This window comes from Ranitomeya variabilis, chromosome 3, assembly GCF_051348905.1.
Source record: "Ranitomeya variabilis isolate aRanVar5 chromosome 3, aRanVar5.hap1, whole genome shotgun sequence".
NCBI lineage: Eukaryota > Metazoa > Chordata > Amphibia > Anura > Dendrobatidae > Ranitomeya > Ranitomeya variabilis.
This window is the reverse complement of record NC_135234.1, coordinates 725,641,558-725,659,014: the sequence shown is the minus strand read 5'-3', so window position 1 is coordinate 725,659,014 and position 17,457 is coordinate 725,641,558. Positions and strand designations below refer to the sequence as shown.

Here is a 17,457-nt window from a genome sequence, read left to right as displayed (position 1 = left end):
GGGGGCCCATTATGACTGGAGTTTGGGAAACACAGTATTAGGCCGGGGTCACACTTGCAACTGCAATGCGAGAAACTCGCGCAAGGCTCTCTCCTCAATACCCGGTACTGCCACCAGGACCGGAGTGTGCAGCTGCATGTATTTCTATGCAGCTGAACGCTCCGGTCCGAACTGCCGGGTATTGAGGCGAGAGACTTGCGCGAATTTCTCGCATTGCAGTTGCAAGTGTGACCCCGGCCTTACACAGACAGCCACTCACTTGAATAAATGGCTGTGTCACCTAAAAATACATTTTCCCCCGCAGTGGCCACTGTAGGGTAAAATTTGTGGCTGGCCATTATCTACCCCTAGCAAATCACACCAGGCATAAGGAATCCAGTTTTTATTAAAAAAAGAAGTTATATTCATGAGACAACTGGATTATAGGGTTATTTAAAAGGACCGGCTTCTTTTTTTTACAGTCAGTGAATAATTCAGTATGGTGTTTGCATAAGGTGGTTGCACTTAACAGAAAAATGGCCACAGAGCAGATTGTCACCTAGAGGGTCATTATTGGTTTTCTTCCATTTTTTTTATTATTATTTATTTTAATCCATGCACCTTAATAATAAACTTGCATGAATTTACCACAGGTTCATAATGGTCTTTAACAGATAATGCTTACCGAGCCTAAAGCTTCGAAAATGCCTATCTGGCCTGTACATATTTCATTAAAAATAAACTCTATATAATAAATAAATATATAAAATAAATATAATGTTGCCTTTGGAATTTCTATAAATAAATTTAAAGTTTGTTTTTGTACAGTATTTTTTTTTTAACATTTTTGTTTCTTTTTTTTTTTGCTGTTTTCTCTTTTTTTTCTCTAAGAGGTCTTTGATTTATGCTCATTAGGATGGCACCTCATTGAGCAGTTAACTGAAAAGTCTTTTTGTTTTGTTTTTTAAAATAAGACTGCACCCATCCATGCCTTTGTAAATGAGCGTATAACTTGAGAAGGCCTTTAGCCAAAACTCTTGATGAACCGAAATATGGCAGCTATGCTGATATAGGATGAATTAAGGGGTGATCAAAAATTTAAAAGCATGTCTATTTTTCCCAGCATGCATCAGGCCTCATTCCTTCTTGCTTTGTTTCTATATTTTTTTTAGCTCTTTGCCTTTGTAATAGATCAAGCACTCGTGGGCACAGCCTTTCCTCCAGGAGGACAATCCTTTAAGTGCAGAACAGAATTAGCATGTTCCATCCAAGCCTCCATCATATATTATGCATGCGACAAAGTTTGGCAACAGTGCAGCTGATGTGATGACCCAGCTAACCAATAAGAACCCATCGGTGAAACCTTTTTTTGATTTAATATAGTGGTTACTTTTTTTTTTTTCCTTTTTTTTTAAGGGCTTGAGTGAAATAAGCGTCTTTGTCAACTTTGGCTTAGTATATCTTTATAAAGTTCAGGAACTTTTTCTGGGTCCACAGGTCTAGGTAAAAAATGTGTAAATTTCTGATTCCGTTTAGTCCTATTCCCTTCTCTTGGAGTCCCATCTTTATTCAATGCTACATAGTATCGACGTCCAGTGTCCACGTTTTTATAGAGGTTCGATGAATACGTGTTGTACCAGTTTTCTTCAAATTGCTCTCGAAATACGCACTCTCGGGTCAACTTTTCCTGGAAGGAAGAAAAGAAGAAAAGTTTAACATTTATGCTCAGATTTTTCAACAAGGTTGGTGCAGTAATCTAATAGATTTTTCAAAATTTTTGCATGATCATATATAGCAAGGTGTGAGCTTCAAGGAGGAACTGTATGCGACGACAAATCATAGAATCATAGAATGATAGAGTTGGAAGGGACCTCCTGGGTCATCTGGTCCAATCCCCTGCTCAATGCAGGATTCACGAAATCATCCCAGACAGATGTCTGTCTAGCCTGTTTGAAGACCTCCATGGAAAGAGAACTCACCACCTCTCGTGGCAGCCTGTTCCACTCATTGATCACCCAGATGATCTGAAAAACTCAATATCACAAAAGATCCTCCAACAACAAAAGGTTGGCTATTTCATCAATGGCTAATTTTCATTAATCCTTCAGTCCTAGATTGGTACAATTTGATTCTTGAAGATATATTCCAGACAAAAATAAAAACACCTATCAAGTAGATGAGTGATCAGTGGAGGCGTCATCAACCACCAGAATAGGGGCCTCTTTCCTACACACTAGCTCCATCACAGTAAGGCCTCATTCAGAAATCAGTTTGTGTTACACACAAGAAAAAAACAGACTGAGTTATAAGTGAGTGTCAGCAGAGTGCCAGCAGAATGTCAGCAGAGTGCCAGCAATTTTTTCAGTGGTGGGGGAAAAAAAAACAGTTTCTCCAATTTCTCCTAATCAGTCACTGAAAAACAGACAGCACTCAGATGGCATCTGGGTGATGTCCGATTTTTTCACATACCCATAGACTTCCATTTTAGAGTTTCATCCAACACGCAGATCAATATCTGACAAGTCTCCATGATTTTGCACGAACCACAGACGTGTAAACAGCCCCATCGACTGTTATACATACGAGTGCTATTTGTTAAAAAAAAAGGATAGCACTCATGTGAAAAACTAATGTGTGAATGAACCCCAACGATGATTCATATGAAGCAGTACTCAGCCATGAACAAAAATTCAAGGGATTGTGGGGGACCAGCAGTTGGATCCTCATAATACATATTAAAAAAAAGTTACCGTAATTGTAGTAAGCACTGCTTCATATTATTGTATCTACTATACAAGAGGTAAAAATTAAAACGGTAAATAAATGTGATCTTTCACAATTAAAAGGAAACTGTCAGCAGGTTTTTGCTCTATAATTTGTGGACAGAATGGGGTTGCAGCTGAGACACAGATTTTAGGGATTTGTCACTTATTTGGCTTTGTGCTTTTGTTTCCATACAATGAATGTTTCATCACTTTCTATTATTACTGCCCAGACCACAGTGCATGCAAGCCTTAAGGTACCTTCACACTAAACGACTTTGCAACGATAACGATAGCGATCCGTGACGTTGCAGCGTCCTGGATAGCGATATCGTTGAGTTTGACACGCAGCAGCGATCAGGATCCCGCTGTGATATCGCTGGTCGTTGCTGAAAGTCCAGAACTTTATTTGGTCGTCAGATCGGCGTGTATCGTCATGTTTGACAGCAAAAGCAACGATGCCAGCAATGTTTTACAATGGTAACCAGGGTAAATATCGGGTTACTAAGCGCAGGGCCGCGCTTAGTAACCTGATGTTTACCCTGGTTACCAGTGTAAATGTTAAAAAAAAACAGTACATACTCACATTCTGATGTCCGTCAGGTCCCTGGCCGTCTGCTTCCTGCACTGACTGTGAGCGCCGGCCGGCCGTAAAGCACAGCACAGCGGTGACGTCACCGCTGTGCTCTGCTTTTACTTTACGGCCGGCCGGAGCTCACAGTCAGTGCGGGAAGCAGACGGCCAGGGACCTGACGGACATCAGAAGGTGAGTATGTAGTGTTTTTTTTTTACATTTACACTGGTAACCAGGGTAAACATCGGGTTACTAAGCGCGGCCCTGCGCTTAGTAACCCGATGTTTACCCTGGTTACCCGGGGACTTCGGCATCGTTGGTCGCTGGAGAGCTGTCTGTGTGACAGCTCTCCAGCGACCACACAGCGACGCTGCAGCGATCGGCATCGTTGTCGATATCGTTGCAGCGTCGCTTAATGTGACGGTACCTTTAGTCCAACCACACCACCTCTGATAAGCAGCTCACTGTCAATAGACTATGCACACAGAAAGCTGTGGTGTGGGCGGGGGCAGCTTTCTGAGCTCTGCTTATGTTAGATCTAAAACTCTAATTGTATCACAACTGCTGCACCCATTAAACCAAGTTATACATCGTTGGAATCAGGGTCTCCTTTCCTACATCATGCTGTTCTCAGATGAGGTAGTAAAAACTTCATAACAGATTCCCTTTAAGGCCGACACATTAGATGAAAACATTCCAACAAACAATCAAAACTTGTGAACTAACCCAAAGACATCTTAGACGGCATAAGCCAATATTGGCTTTTGTGGGACAACGTTGCAGCCATTGTTGATCATCAGCTAATCATTCAAAACACCGGTCGGGAGGATTTTCATAAAGATTTTTTTGAGTGAATGATTGTGCATTTCACCAAACCAGCCAATGATCATTCAGTGTGGTCAAAATCCACCATTTTATTATAATTTTATCTAATGTGTATGGGTGCCTGCCCTTTAGCCGTACCGGTGTTCAAAAAATATAACGTATGACAGTTTGTTGTAATTATAACCGATTCTATTCTATAATCCAATTACCGGTTGGCAACACAAGTGTCAAGAAATCGAAATTAAGGTATTGGCAACTTCAGAGAGAAGTCCATATAAATCAATAGGCCAATTTCATGTCTCATGTGAATCTAACTGTGATCCATTGTGTCCTTTGGGTTTTCGGCTATGTGCACACGTTGCGGATTAGCCTTAGGAATTTCTGGTACGGATTCTGCATCTCTTGGCAGAAAACGCAGGTGCGGACTTGACGCGTTTTTTGTGCGGATTTACTGCATTTTTTACCCCTGTGGATTTCTATAATGGAATGGGTACAAAAACGCTGCAGATCCGCAAAAAAGAAGTGACATGCTACTTCTTTTAATCCGCAGCGTTTCCGCACGGAATTTTCCGCACCATTAGCACAGCATTTTTTTTTTTACCATTGATTTACATTGTACTGTAAATCACTTGTGGATCTGCAGCGTTTCTGCTGGAAAAAACGCTGCGGATCCGCAGGAAATCTGCAAGGTGAGCACATACCCTTAGTCACGAGTGGAGGTACAAGGATTCATATTAGGACTAAAGGAGGCACTTATAGAAGATCAGTCACCCATTCAAGTCAATTGTGTTAGGGTGCTTTCACATTGTGTTTAGGGTCACGTTCGTTGGTCTCGTCAGAGCTTCAGTCCAAACCCCCAGCAAAACGGGATCCGAACTTATGTGCCCACGGGGATATAGACAGCAATGGTACTGCCAATGTGAGTAATGCGAACGAATGTGAGCAGTCTACTATGTCCGAGTGTCCACGTCCAGTAGACGTACTCTCCTGGAAATGACGTACGTCAGAGCTGATATTCGCTCTGCCGGCACCATTACTGTCTATGGCCCCATTTGCGCCTAAGTTTAAGGCACGTCTTTCCAGGGGTTCAAACGTAAGCCCTGACGGGGCCACTGAATGGGTGCTCAGAAGCAATATGAAAGCAGCCTTGGTGTGCTCGATTCAGGAAAAACTCAGTTTTCACAGATCAAACTAGGTCATTGAAATTTACTGGAGTAAGAAAAAACTGAATGCACACAGAAGCCATCATGGTTCTCAGTTTTGCACTGTTCTGTTTTTGAGGGAAGCAAAATTGGATAGTGTCATATAAATGTAGTAGAGTTGGTACAAGCGGAACAGCAGGACCTGGTTCAATGGCTAGGTCAATAATCTGTCGATGCTAGATGGGAACCCCTAGAACTACCTTCTACTTCCTAAGCTATTTCTCTGCTTTTGATTATCTGGCCTGGCTTAACGACATCACTGCGGTTGGACGCACATGTAACGTGCACTAGGCTGGCTAATCAGAGGAGCCGCAAGACACGTGGATGCCACAATGCAAAAGGTGGTTTTCAAGGCTTCCATCCAGTGGTCACAGATTACTAATTAGGCCGATGGACTGAGTGTTGCAAATCAATTAGTCATTTCCTGGTCTGATGAGGAATAGTACTTCTAAAAATGCCAAATACAATCTTTATATTCACTTTTCTCTTATTCCCCTTATCAAAACTTTAAAAAAATTCATTTGAATAAAGACAAAAAAAGTGTTACATGTGGATCCTGAATTAGTACCCCATGACATAGTTATTGTCGATGAGGAAGATTTATTAAATTGTGTGAAAGAAAAACCTGGTCTTTGATGCCCATAGCAACCAATCACAGTGCAGTTTTCATTGCTTATGTTATGGGTCTTTCGGAAAATGAAAGCTGCGTTGTGATTGGTCACCAAGAATTATGAAAGCGGTTTTATTATGACATAAATATAAGATATGTGTCAGTCGTAATATTTATTTCTTTTTTCTAGGCTGGAGCCCTGCCGTGCTCCCATGTCAGTGGAGAGGTTTCCGCTCTCTCCATACATTTGTATGACAGCACCAAAAATTCCTTTTAAACAGTCTGGGAATCCCGATAGGCCACTACTTATTCGGCAAGATATTTTAGAGGGGATTATACTGTATAATTTGGTTTTATTCTACATTTTTCTTCCTCATACAAATTTCCAAAGGTCAGGCTGAAAGTAATTCAAATAATTTCTACAATATTCTAATAATTCTATATTAATTATAATGAGAGTATTTGTTGCACCTCAATCCTTATGGATGTCCCACAAAAATAAAAGAAGACTTGGTTCTCAACCGTTTCGCCTTGGAGACACCTTAAATGATCTGCACAGTTAAAAGCTGTAATTTTCTCATGAAAAGCTCTGTCTGAACTCCCTATAGGCAGCGCACCCCCCCAATAATAAATTAATCATGGCTAAAATGATCGTTTTATCGAGAACACGCCATATCTACATTTCGAGAGGCAGTACACGCTGTATGGGATCTTTAATGATTGGTGCTCCGAAGGCTTTTATAGTATGTACTAATCAGTGGGCTATTTCAGAGTTTTAATTATTTATCTGCATGGATGGTAAAATGCATTATTTAATATCACCGGAGGAATCTCTTAACTGGGAGTGACATGTACAGTGCATGGAAGGCAAACAAAGAGCTCATCCCCTCCCCCACACCTGTCTTACCCCACTTTATAAAACTACAAAAGAAATCTAAAAAATTCTGTTATATAAACAACTGAAGGTTTTATTCTACAAGACTGGTTAATTTGCCGACTCCGAGGGCTTCCCCACACAGGCAGAATGTATAGATACGGTACGTTGGAGACTATGTAAGATAACTATATAATCTGCAGTTATGGTTGAAATTGTCCTTGGAAACGTAACCCGAAGGTCCTGGGCTCCAATACAAAATCTGTAACATGATTAATTTATACCATTGTCATCTTATGTGGTAAAGAGACCTTTGGGTCTCCTTGGGTAGCAGGACCTACGTTCTACTGCTACCATTACCCCCCACCTCTACATAGTAGCATAGTAACATAGTTAGCAAGGCCGAAAAAAGACATTTGTCCATAATGTTCAGCCTATATTCCTCTACGTCTATGCCCCTGATTGTATGGGGAAACGCAATACCAAAGTCCTAAAAATCAGTGGCATACGACCATTGAAAGAAGACCACACAACCACCATGGGGGCTGTGATCTTAACTGAGTGGCTTCACCCAATGCCTCGCATTTACCCACTTCTCTTGACATCTGCTACATATGTATGGCAGAAATCTGTAGAATTTATAAGCAGTAAATTCCATACCTAATAGATGCTGTTTTCCACAGAAGACACCCGTGACTGGAGCTAGTTCTGATCATAGCAGTTTATCCACTTAGGTGCTCTGGTGAACAGCAACCATGGGATCTAAATGGTTAGAAAGGGATGGCCTGCCATCATCACCATCGAGACCCCAGATTTCTATGTGCGTTCCTGGTAGAAATCTGATTGTAGGCATGCCATGGCATTGCAGATTCCCAAAATTACTTTGGATTTATCAGCACATGATGGGGACTGGACCATAGGTGAACAGGTGAATCCCCTGGTGGAACCCTGTGCAGAAGTGCCCTCCCATGAGGACCATGATCTGGGGGCACCCTTTACTAGGTGGCCTCACTCCCTTCTTGGCATTTGCCCACTGTTCCTGATAACTACCGTCTATATATGGCAGAAATCTGTAGAATTTATATGCCGCGTGCTCATGCACTGAGCAAACTCTATATCCTGTGGGTGCTGGCTGTTTTCCACGCCAGACACCCATGATTGAAGCTAGTTCTGATCATAGCAATTTATCCACTTCAATGCTATGGTGTATAGCAATCATGACATTGAAATGGTTAGGCTGGGAGGGTCCTCCATCAACCTTCAGATTTCTATGGACATTCCTCGTAAAAATTTGATGAATGTAGACATGCCATGGCATTGCAGATTCCCAGAATTATTTGGGATTTAGCAACATATGATGAGGACTGGACCATAGGGGAACAGGTAAATCTCCCGGTGGGTCCCTGTGCAGGAGTGGACCCACTACATGAGCAGAGCTTGGCACAGAAACAAAATTACATAGACCAGTGGCAATCCACACAGTATCCTCCATCACTGGTGAATAATATTTGCACATGGCTGAAGAGTGAGCCCCCATAATCAATGTTACTGGTGGGCCCTTGGTACCCCTGTCCGATACAGATGAGGACACTAGGTAAATAGTATCCAAAATCTGGCAGCCATAGGTAGCACCATTTATGATGTTCCTGATATCATAAAAAAGGCGACATTGTAGTTTGTGTGTGAATAGATTTATCTGAAGTAAACTGACCTAGAATCACTCCACAAACCAGAACTAGGAGGCGTAAAACTCGGTTACATGCATTACTAAGTACATTAAATTTTGCGGTCCCTTTATCTGAACAATGTGTGTTGTGGATTCTGTGGTTGTTGGCAGTTCTCAGTTATAAACACATGGGTGGGAAAAGAAAAATGTATTCCTAGACTTTTTTGCATTTTTGTGACCCGTAGATATTTGCTGACTGACACAATGGAACATTTAATGTGGTCTTCCATGTCACAATATAGTCATTGTTCAGAATTTGGAACATTGAAGAGATGCTTGAAATTACTAGGCCTCTTCCTAGACTAGAGATATTGACAGATCCCTAATGTCAAATCATTTACCAGCATAGCGCTCCTTTCATACCCATTGTTGTTGGATCTGTATGTTTTTGCCAACTTTATGGCTCTAACATTTTTATTTCTTTTGCTATATTTTAGAAACTGTAATGGATTATTATACAATAAAAACTCACTATTAGGGCTTGTTCACACCTCCATATTTTTGGTCTGACATAAAAAATTAATTCTTTAATTCTACTCGGTCCCATTTTATTCGATGGGGCAGTGCAGACGAGCAATATTTTTCAGGGACCGAATCTGCGTGTAAAATCGCAGCTATTTTCTTCCATAAATTGAATGACACTCGCCTGTTCAAGTCTATTGTTAGGAATAAAAAAAAAAACAAAAAAAAAAAACAACACAGACGCCATACGTACGGCATCCAATGTCTATTCGGCCAAATACATGTCTCTCAGCCAAGCCAGGTGTGTGTTTGTGTATGAGGAAAAGAAAAATCGAACCTGCCAAAATTAAAATTTTGCCAAATTGAGATGATCTTATAGGGAAATTTGATTTCAGCAAAATTATTCTCCTAGTATTGAATGTTCCTTATTATGCTCTGGGATCTCTCCAGACCCAGAGCATAATAAACATGTGATGTAAAAAAACCTTTAATACTCACCTATTCCTCCATTCTAGCAGCACACAGTCCCCTGGACCTCTTCTTTTTCCCTTGGCCCATTCTCTTTGGCCATGGCTTTGGGCTTGACTAGGCCTCTGATGCCACTGTGCAGTCATGTCCAAGGATGATCTCCAAAGCTGGCCTAGATGGACACCGTTTTGCTGGATTTGCAAGGCAAATTGCAAAAAAATAAAAAAATCCATACTCTGAAGAACAAGTTTTTTTTGTCGTTTTCTTTTTTAATTGAAGAATTTAATTACACTTGAATAAAATTGCTTATTTCTAATAGTCAGTCTACAGGATAAATAGCTGATGCCTGAACAGGCCAGTTCAAACAGCTACGTACTGTTTATGGTCAGCTTTAGAGATGCTTGAATTTATCAAGTTCAAGCCTAAAGCATCCCATGCTTCTGAGGTTTTGGATGAAAATATTCTTATACTTCCTACAAAAGCCTACCTTATGAGGACATCCCCTTCCAATATGCCCAATTAGGATAGAATGTAGTTGACTCTTGTTGAGTCAACAAAATAAAAAAAAAAAAAAAAAAAAGTGTGTTCAATCTTGACGAGATGGCCCATCCTTATCGTTGGCCAATGGCCATACATCAGAATGGCCAGACACAAGCAAGGTTCACAATCAAGAGTGGCTAAAGAGAGCAGTTTGTGCTATAGTGGGTTCTGTAAGACAGTACATCGATGTGGCCGGAAGTGTAACGCACTTGAATGGATAGTATCATGATTATCTGGAAACCCATCAGAACATGGGAGAAGATTCAGACTTTGAGGAAAGAAAACAGCAAGGTTAACCAGTGGGATGCTTTGAAGAAGAACATTCCTTACAGCTAACCATTAAAATTCCAATCTATACAAAAAATGTACCTCCTGACACCAAAGAGAACACATGTAAAATAATGTGGCAGGAAATTGGCCAATGCAATCATTTCCTCATCATTGCCTTCTTCAGAAATGTGTTAACTGCTCTTTGTAGTAGCCAACACCTATGGATTGCTCATTGTTTGACAATTCAGCATTCACACAATTTGCATGGCAGTATCAAAGTGATTTGTTGAGTATTCACACAGATGTGTGAAAACTACTGTTCTCTGGGACAAGTTCACACATCCCACTCAGAAAAGTGAATGTGTGTGCACAAGTCTGTAAGTTCCGTTTGACCAAAAAGAGAAAACATGCTTCAATATCACTTATAAGACACGATGTAACTCTATCTTAGACTTCCCCAATGCCCACAGATATAGCTAATAGTGAACGTGGATTAGAAGTAACAAGCTAAAAATATTAGGAGGGACCCCAAGAGATCAACTGTAATTCACAACGAGAAATGAACAGAAAGTGTCCACTGCTAGATACCACCCGAGGACTACGGTAATTATTACACAGTGCCTACTGAAATTGATGGGCTTTCTACATAATGCCAGACAAGGTCCTCCAGAGCAAGAAACTTTTTATAACCACTCTGTTCTGTGTAATATATAGCTCCCGTAAATGGCAGAGCACTCTCACTTTACCTTCTGGTTTTATGGTGACTGCTTATTTACTACAAGCCTTACGCCATCTAATTATTCAAAGTCACTTTCAGTCTACTTAAAAAGGGTTGTTCCACTACTTTTAGATTGATGGATAGGTAATCAATATAAGTATGTTGGGAGGTGTGACACATGGCTTTCCCACTGATGAGTTTTTCTCGGCACCAGCAGTGGTCGAATGAACAGCACAGCTCTGTCGAATAAAATAATGGCAGATTTGCAGTACCCGGCTGTGGTTGCTACACAGTTGCCGAAGCTACACTGTTCAGCTCCACAACTGGTTGCAGCTAAAATCAACTGATCAGCATGAGTACTGGTTGTCGGACCTCCACTGATCTGATATTGATGACCTAGCCATAGGGTAGGTCATCACTATAAAAATAGTGGAACAACCCTTCAACACCACAGTAGTAAACAAGCCTTGACCCAGAACTAGATATTGTTTTCCAACATAGAACTCATTGTAAAGGAGTTAACTCATCACAACAATGCCCAACTATTAAGAAAGGGGTTCCACCTCTAGAAACCAGATCAGGGCACTTCTACAAAGAGTAGCTCGTGTTCTAAGGGTTTCAAGGCTAACTACGCTGATCATACAATAATTAACAGATCGATTGGCAGACTTCAGTATAAAAAAGGCAATACAACTATTTAAGGGGTTGTCTCACAAGAGACATTTGTGACATATCTGCAGGATATGCGATAAATGTCTGATAGCTGAAGCTCCTGCTTACCTCCACAATGGGGGCCCCCTAATCTAAAAGCAAACCCTCCATCAGTGAGTGGAAATTTGGCGACTGTCTCCAATTTTTGGTTTAGGAATTCTACGCAAGCAAGCAAATAGTCTCGCCTCTTAATCGAAATGCAGACCTATCATATATTAATGGCTTATCTGATGGATATGCCATGAATATCTCTAGTAAGACCACCATTGATTTACAAATAAATCTGAAATGTTGTGAATGTCTTCGGTTCAGATATCAGACAGCTCATCCTATTCTTAAATTGCATTTAGGAAATAAAGTGAAACCTCTTGAAAAACAACCCCTATTTGATAAGTCCTCCTCTTTATCCAGACCAAATTTCCAGTGACAATTATCAGTTCCTCCATACCGGCCATCATTTTGAGAAGACCTCTTCTCTTGAAGGCCACTTTTCATTGCAATTTTCTTTGACCCTCTGAATGCAATTTCACTGTGTACATCATCGATGTACCCCATGTAAGAGCCAACTCCCCCATTATTGTTATTTTATTTGGTGCCCATTGCCGTCTTTACTTGAAAACTGTGGATTCATGGCCGTTGAATAAAGGGACGGCAAGAGAGTGCTATGTTTGCAAATCTTTCTGTAGGCCTGTGTGATCTCTCACTTTGTCCTCTGACATAAAGGTTATGTCAGATGCGTATTGCTTAAATGCTCTGTGTTGTTCTGTCTGGAGATGTCCTCACATACTTTATTTTGAAAGCCCTCAGGTTACTTTATTATGCAAGTTCTGCTTCCCTTTCTGACCAGGCCTTAAGCTGTCTCACCCTTAGGACATTATCAGGCACATGAATGAAGATCTGTATGCAGGGGAATACCAGCGGGGGACTGACAGGTTTGATTTATGGTGGTCTCCTTACAATGCGGTGTATTCTTGTGCATTTCAATTCGTTTTTGAGCACATCTGACTTTTGTACATCTATCACACATTAACTCATCCAACAGTGCAGTCTGGTGACAACTCCCTCCCCACTCCTCCTTTAAATTTAGACATCATCTTGCCTTGACTCCGGCCAAAATTTTCACAGGTCACGATTTAAAAAAAAAAAAAAAACATTGTCGAAAAACCTGCAAAAACTAAATTGTATTTTATCATACATCAAAATTGTTCCATTGTGGGCGTTTTTGTTTTTAAGCATTGGTACATATACTTCTTCTCTATGTGGACTAAATTTTACTATTAAAAATTGGACAATACATTATTATGGTATAAAAAGTCGGATCTGCAAGCATTTCATAACAAATAGGAATGTCTAAGACAAGTGGACAAACGAATTTCGGCAACAGTAGAAAAATTCGAAAAACTTACCGACCCATACAGTTCCCCTTTCTCATTCATTCCTAGGTACAGTCCGCTGTCGACACCTCGAATGCTGACGAGACCCACAGCTATACTTATAAATTCCAGGATTCCTATAAAAAAAATAAAAAAAAACATTGCAAAAGACAAGATATAAAAATAATTATAAATTAATGGTCACACTTATAATAGCTAACGCAGAAGTAAAAAAAAAAAGTGGTGCTGACTTCCAGAAATAGTGCCACTCCTGTCCCACGGGCTGTCTGCAGTTTATTTGGAAAAAAAAAATAAAAAGTGACAGTTTTTCTAATGTTAGATTAAAAAAATTCTCAGACAGGTTGAGAGGAAAGGGGCAAATCCACTATATCCTAAAAATATATTTAAAGGTAATTCCAATCTCCAAGATCCTATCCCAATTTGTAGTAGCTGTAATATTAGCAAATACCGTCAATTGGAAACGCAGTGTAGTTCTTCTGATTCACTATGCCTCTTACTCTATGGGCAGGGAATTGCAGTAGCTTAGGTATCCATGGCTACGACCACTAACAGCTAACTGTCACTATGCGAGTGGTCATAACCATGCTTACCTCCTAAGCTACTGCAATGCCCTGCACATGAGGTAAGTGACAGTGAATCAGAAGAACTATACTACATTTCTAAATGGAGCCATTTGTTAATATTATTATTACACCTACTACATATTGGGATAGGATCTTGGAAATGGTAATACCCATTTAATGACAAGAAAAGCTAAATTAGATCAAGCAGTAACATTAATTCTGGCATTTCCCCAACGTTTGCACTAGTATTCTGCGTTTGTCAGATGCCAAGCACAATAAAGTGTAAGATAATGTACTTGTGATGGGTTGTGATGCCTCCATATTTTTCAATGTCACGTTTTACAATCAGTGTTACGTAGCTAAAGCTTTAGGACAAATATGGCGGAGCCTTTCCTCGGCTTTGCCATGACGTTCCCCTGCTCGTCAAACATCCATTCGTCACATTGCCACCTTATCCCCATCTCACTTGTCCATTGGCCTGTTCAGCCTCCATCATCTGGGCCATAAAACTGCTTCCTCTGGCATCTAACTGCTATCAGACGGCCTTTGTGGTGTAAAGCAGCCACTTCCCAGTCTCATCCATAGTATCTGGCTATCTCCAACACGCAAATGTTCCTCACAGCCTTATAAATCTAAGCTCTGGAACATACAGGTGATGATGAGGATTTAGTACCAGGAGGGGAAAGACAACAAAACTAAAAAAAAAAAAAAAACACAACACTACACAAAGACATGTACTAAAATAATAATAAACTGCAAGATACATAGATAACCTAATGGTAAAAAGTTTTCCATGTATTATGCGTTCCAATGTCCATGTCCTAGGCTTTATAGAAAAGGTTAAAATGAGTAGATCTTTTTTCCCCCCTAACAGAGTATCAGAATGATGCATTGCAGATAGCAGGAGAGTGTCACAGCAATAAACCCAGCGGCACACTGCACCCAGCCCTGAAATCCCTCTTTACATCATGTTGTGACTGTGCAGTAAAAACGCTTCTATTTTTAATCCCGGTGAATTAGCACATAGTACATTAATACAACGGAATTCATTTTATGTCCTGGAAACACAATATGTCTGAGATTTTGTAATCCAAGGAAGGCATCGTGACCCGCCCCACAGTCAGAGGAACAACAAGTCCCAGCGTGACAGACCCCAAAAAAAATTGTGTGTGTGTATATGTATGTATATATATATATATATATATATATATATATATATATATATATATATATATATATATATATATATATATATATATATATATATATATATATATATATATATATATATACACACCATGTGCGTGTGTATGTGTGTGTGTATATATATATATATATATATATATATATATATATATACATATATATATACATATATACACACACACATACACACGCACATGGTGTATATATATATATATATATATATATATATATATATATATTTGTATATATATATATATATATATATATATATATATATATATATATATATATATATATATATATATATATATATATATATATATATATATATATATATAATTCTCATATATTTCTGCTATGACCATATGAGTTTAGTGTAAAGGCCAAATGTAAGGATTTACGAGCTATACAATCACGTGAAGGTGCAATGCGAGAAACTGCCACCGCAGTGTCGGCAGCATTGCACTCGCAAGTGTGACCCCGGCCTTAAATTAAACATCAGAAGGTGATATTTGGAGACTTTTGGTAGACAGCTTAACATACGTACAGTCATATGAAAAAGTTTGGGCACCCCTAATAATCTTAAGCTTAATGTTTTATAAAAATGTTTTTTTTTGCAACACCGATGCACAGTGACACCATCTGCAGCAAGTTGATGCTGCAGCTCTCTGGAGGTGGTCTGAGGATTGTCCTTGACTGATCTCACCATTCTTCTTCTCCGCCTTTCTGATGTTTTTCTTGGCCTGCCACTTCTGGCCTTAACAAGAACTATACCTGTGTTCTTCCATTTCCTTACTATGTTCCTCACAGTGGAAATTGACAGGTTAAATCTCTGAGACAGCTTTTTGTATCCTTCCCCTGAACAACTATGTTGAATAATCTTTGTTTTCAGATCATTTGACAGTTGTTTTGAGGAGCCCATGATGCCACTCTTCAGAGGAGATTCAAACAGGAGAACAACTTGCCAGTGGCCACTTTAAGTAGCTTTTCTCATGATTGCATACACCTGGCTATGAAGTTCAAAACTCAATGAGGTTTCAAAACCAAAAAAAGTGCTTTAGTAAGTCAGTAAAAAGTAGGTAGGAGTATTTAAAACAAGAAAATGATAAGGGTGCCCATACTTATGCACCTGTCAAATTTTGTTTGAATGCAGATTGCACATTTTTTGTTAGTACAATAGACCTCATTTCAAGGCAGAAACATTACTGTGTCCAACAGTTATTAGATATATGAAACTGAAATAGCTGTTGCAAAAAAAACAATTTTTATAAAACATTAAGCTTAAGATTAATAGGGGTGCCCAAACTTTTTCATATGACTGTATAAAGCAACAGGCAATCATTAAGTCACAAGATCCAAAAATTGCATCTGTGTTGGGTTTTTTTTGTGTGATTTTTATTTTTATTTTTTTTTTAAATAAGTCCAGTCAGTAAGTCATTATCTAAATCCTCATATTAATGATTTACCTAATTTATTCTCAGGAACATATATGCATAAAATAACTTTCCAACCTGTCACACTAAAAGTACTATAGGAAAAAAAAAAAAAGAGGGGTCTGCATGTCGGACTTTTGCTCTTTAGAATGAGCGACATCGTCGTTCTTCAGGATGAAGGCATGAGCCGATATACTTCTGTAATCTCTTAAGATCTTTTCCAAGAGGGTGTGGGATTTTTGGGGGGGAGGTGGGGTGTCTTTAGGTTGCTATGCAACATACTTCTGTGAGTCACACCCCCTTGTAAAGACTATAACAATAAGTAATAAACAAAAACCCCAAACAAAAATAAAGTGGATTTAACAAAAAAGACCACAAACTGGCCTCTTTTGACCTGGTGATAAGGCATCTTTCTAGCACACATCTATTTGGACTTTACCTCTTGCCATGATCCCATCCGGTCCTACAAGATTAATCGATGAATAGACACAGCTCAATCATTCATTGGGCTGCACATGAAAAGTAGCAGTGACCACAGTTATGGTTTCTAGAAAAATGTAGATGAAGTGGTCACTGATACAGAACATGACCAAATCCGTGACATCACCAAGGGTATTGTAGAAGTCGAAATATATTTCTATATATTTGTAGGGCTTCAAAAACCCCTTTTAACCATATCTGCAAGGCCAATTTACCACTTTCACATCCTCAAGTTCCATCTACACCTCTGGGTAAAACCCGTTTCTAAAAGTGCGTTTACACTGACAGAGAATCGGTGAATGAGTATTTGTAAGAGAGCTCATAATTCCCATGTTTCATTCTGGGTAAAAATGTCGGCGATCATTTGAAGAATGTGTAAAAGGCTTGTTTGTTGGGAGATCAGATTTTTTTTTTTCTTTTGTTTCGACAGCATAAACAATAATTGATCGGCAGCACAGAGAATGTGCTGCCAATAACATGCTTCAGTATGGGGACAAAACTATCATAGTAGCCATCATTCTGTTCTCATCAGTATATGTCATGACGTCTGTGTAAAGAGGCATGTAACCGGCAACAATCTACTTGATCGGCATTAGTTGAAGGGAACCTGTCACCCCCAAAATCGAAGGTGAGCTAAGCCCACCAGCATCAGGGGCTTAC

The 17,457-nt window shown here is 39.6% G+C and overlaps 1 protein-coding gene across 1 annotated transcript in view; it reads right to left on the bottom strand.

Annotated features, from left to right (window-relative positions):
• Positions 1 to 823: 823 nt before the first annotated feature.
• The window catches only part of FGF9 (fibroblast growth factor 9), a 54,844-nt gene continuing 38,210 nt past the window's right edge, over positions 824 to 17,457 (bottom strand). Inside the window, exons 2-3 of the mRNA XM_077298383.1 lie at positions 13,128 to 13,231; positions 824 to 1,666 (exon numbers count right to left, since the gene is read on the bottom strand). Of these exons, the coding sequence (XP_077154498.1) occupies positions 1,421 to 1,666; positions 13,128 to 13,231 (350 nt within the window). The 3' untranslated portion in view covers positions 824 to 1,420. The remainder of the gene's footprint in view (positions 1,667 to 13,127; positions 13,232 to 17,457) is intronic.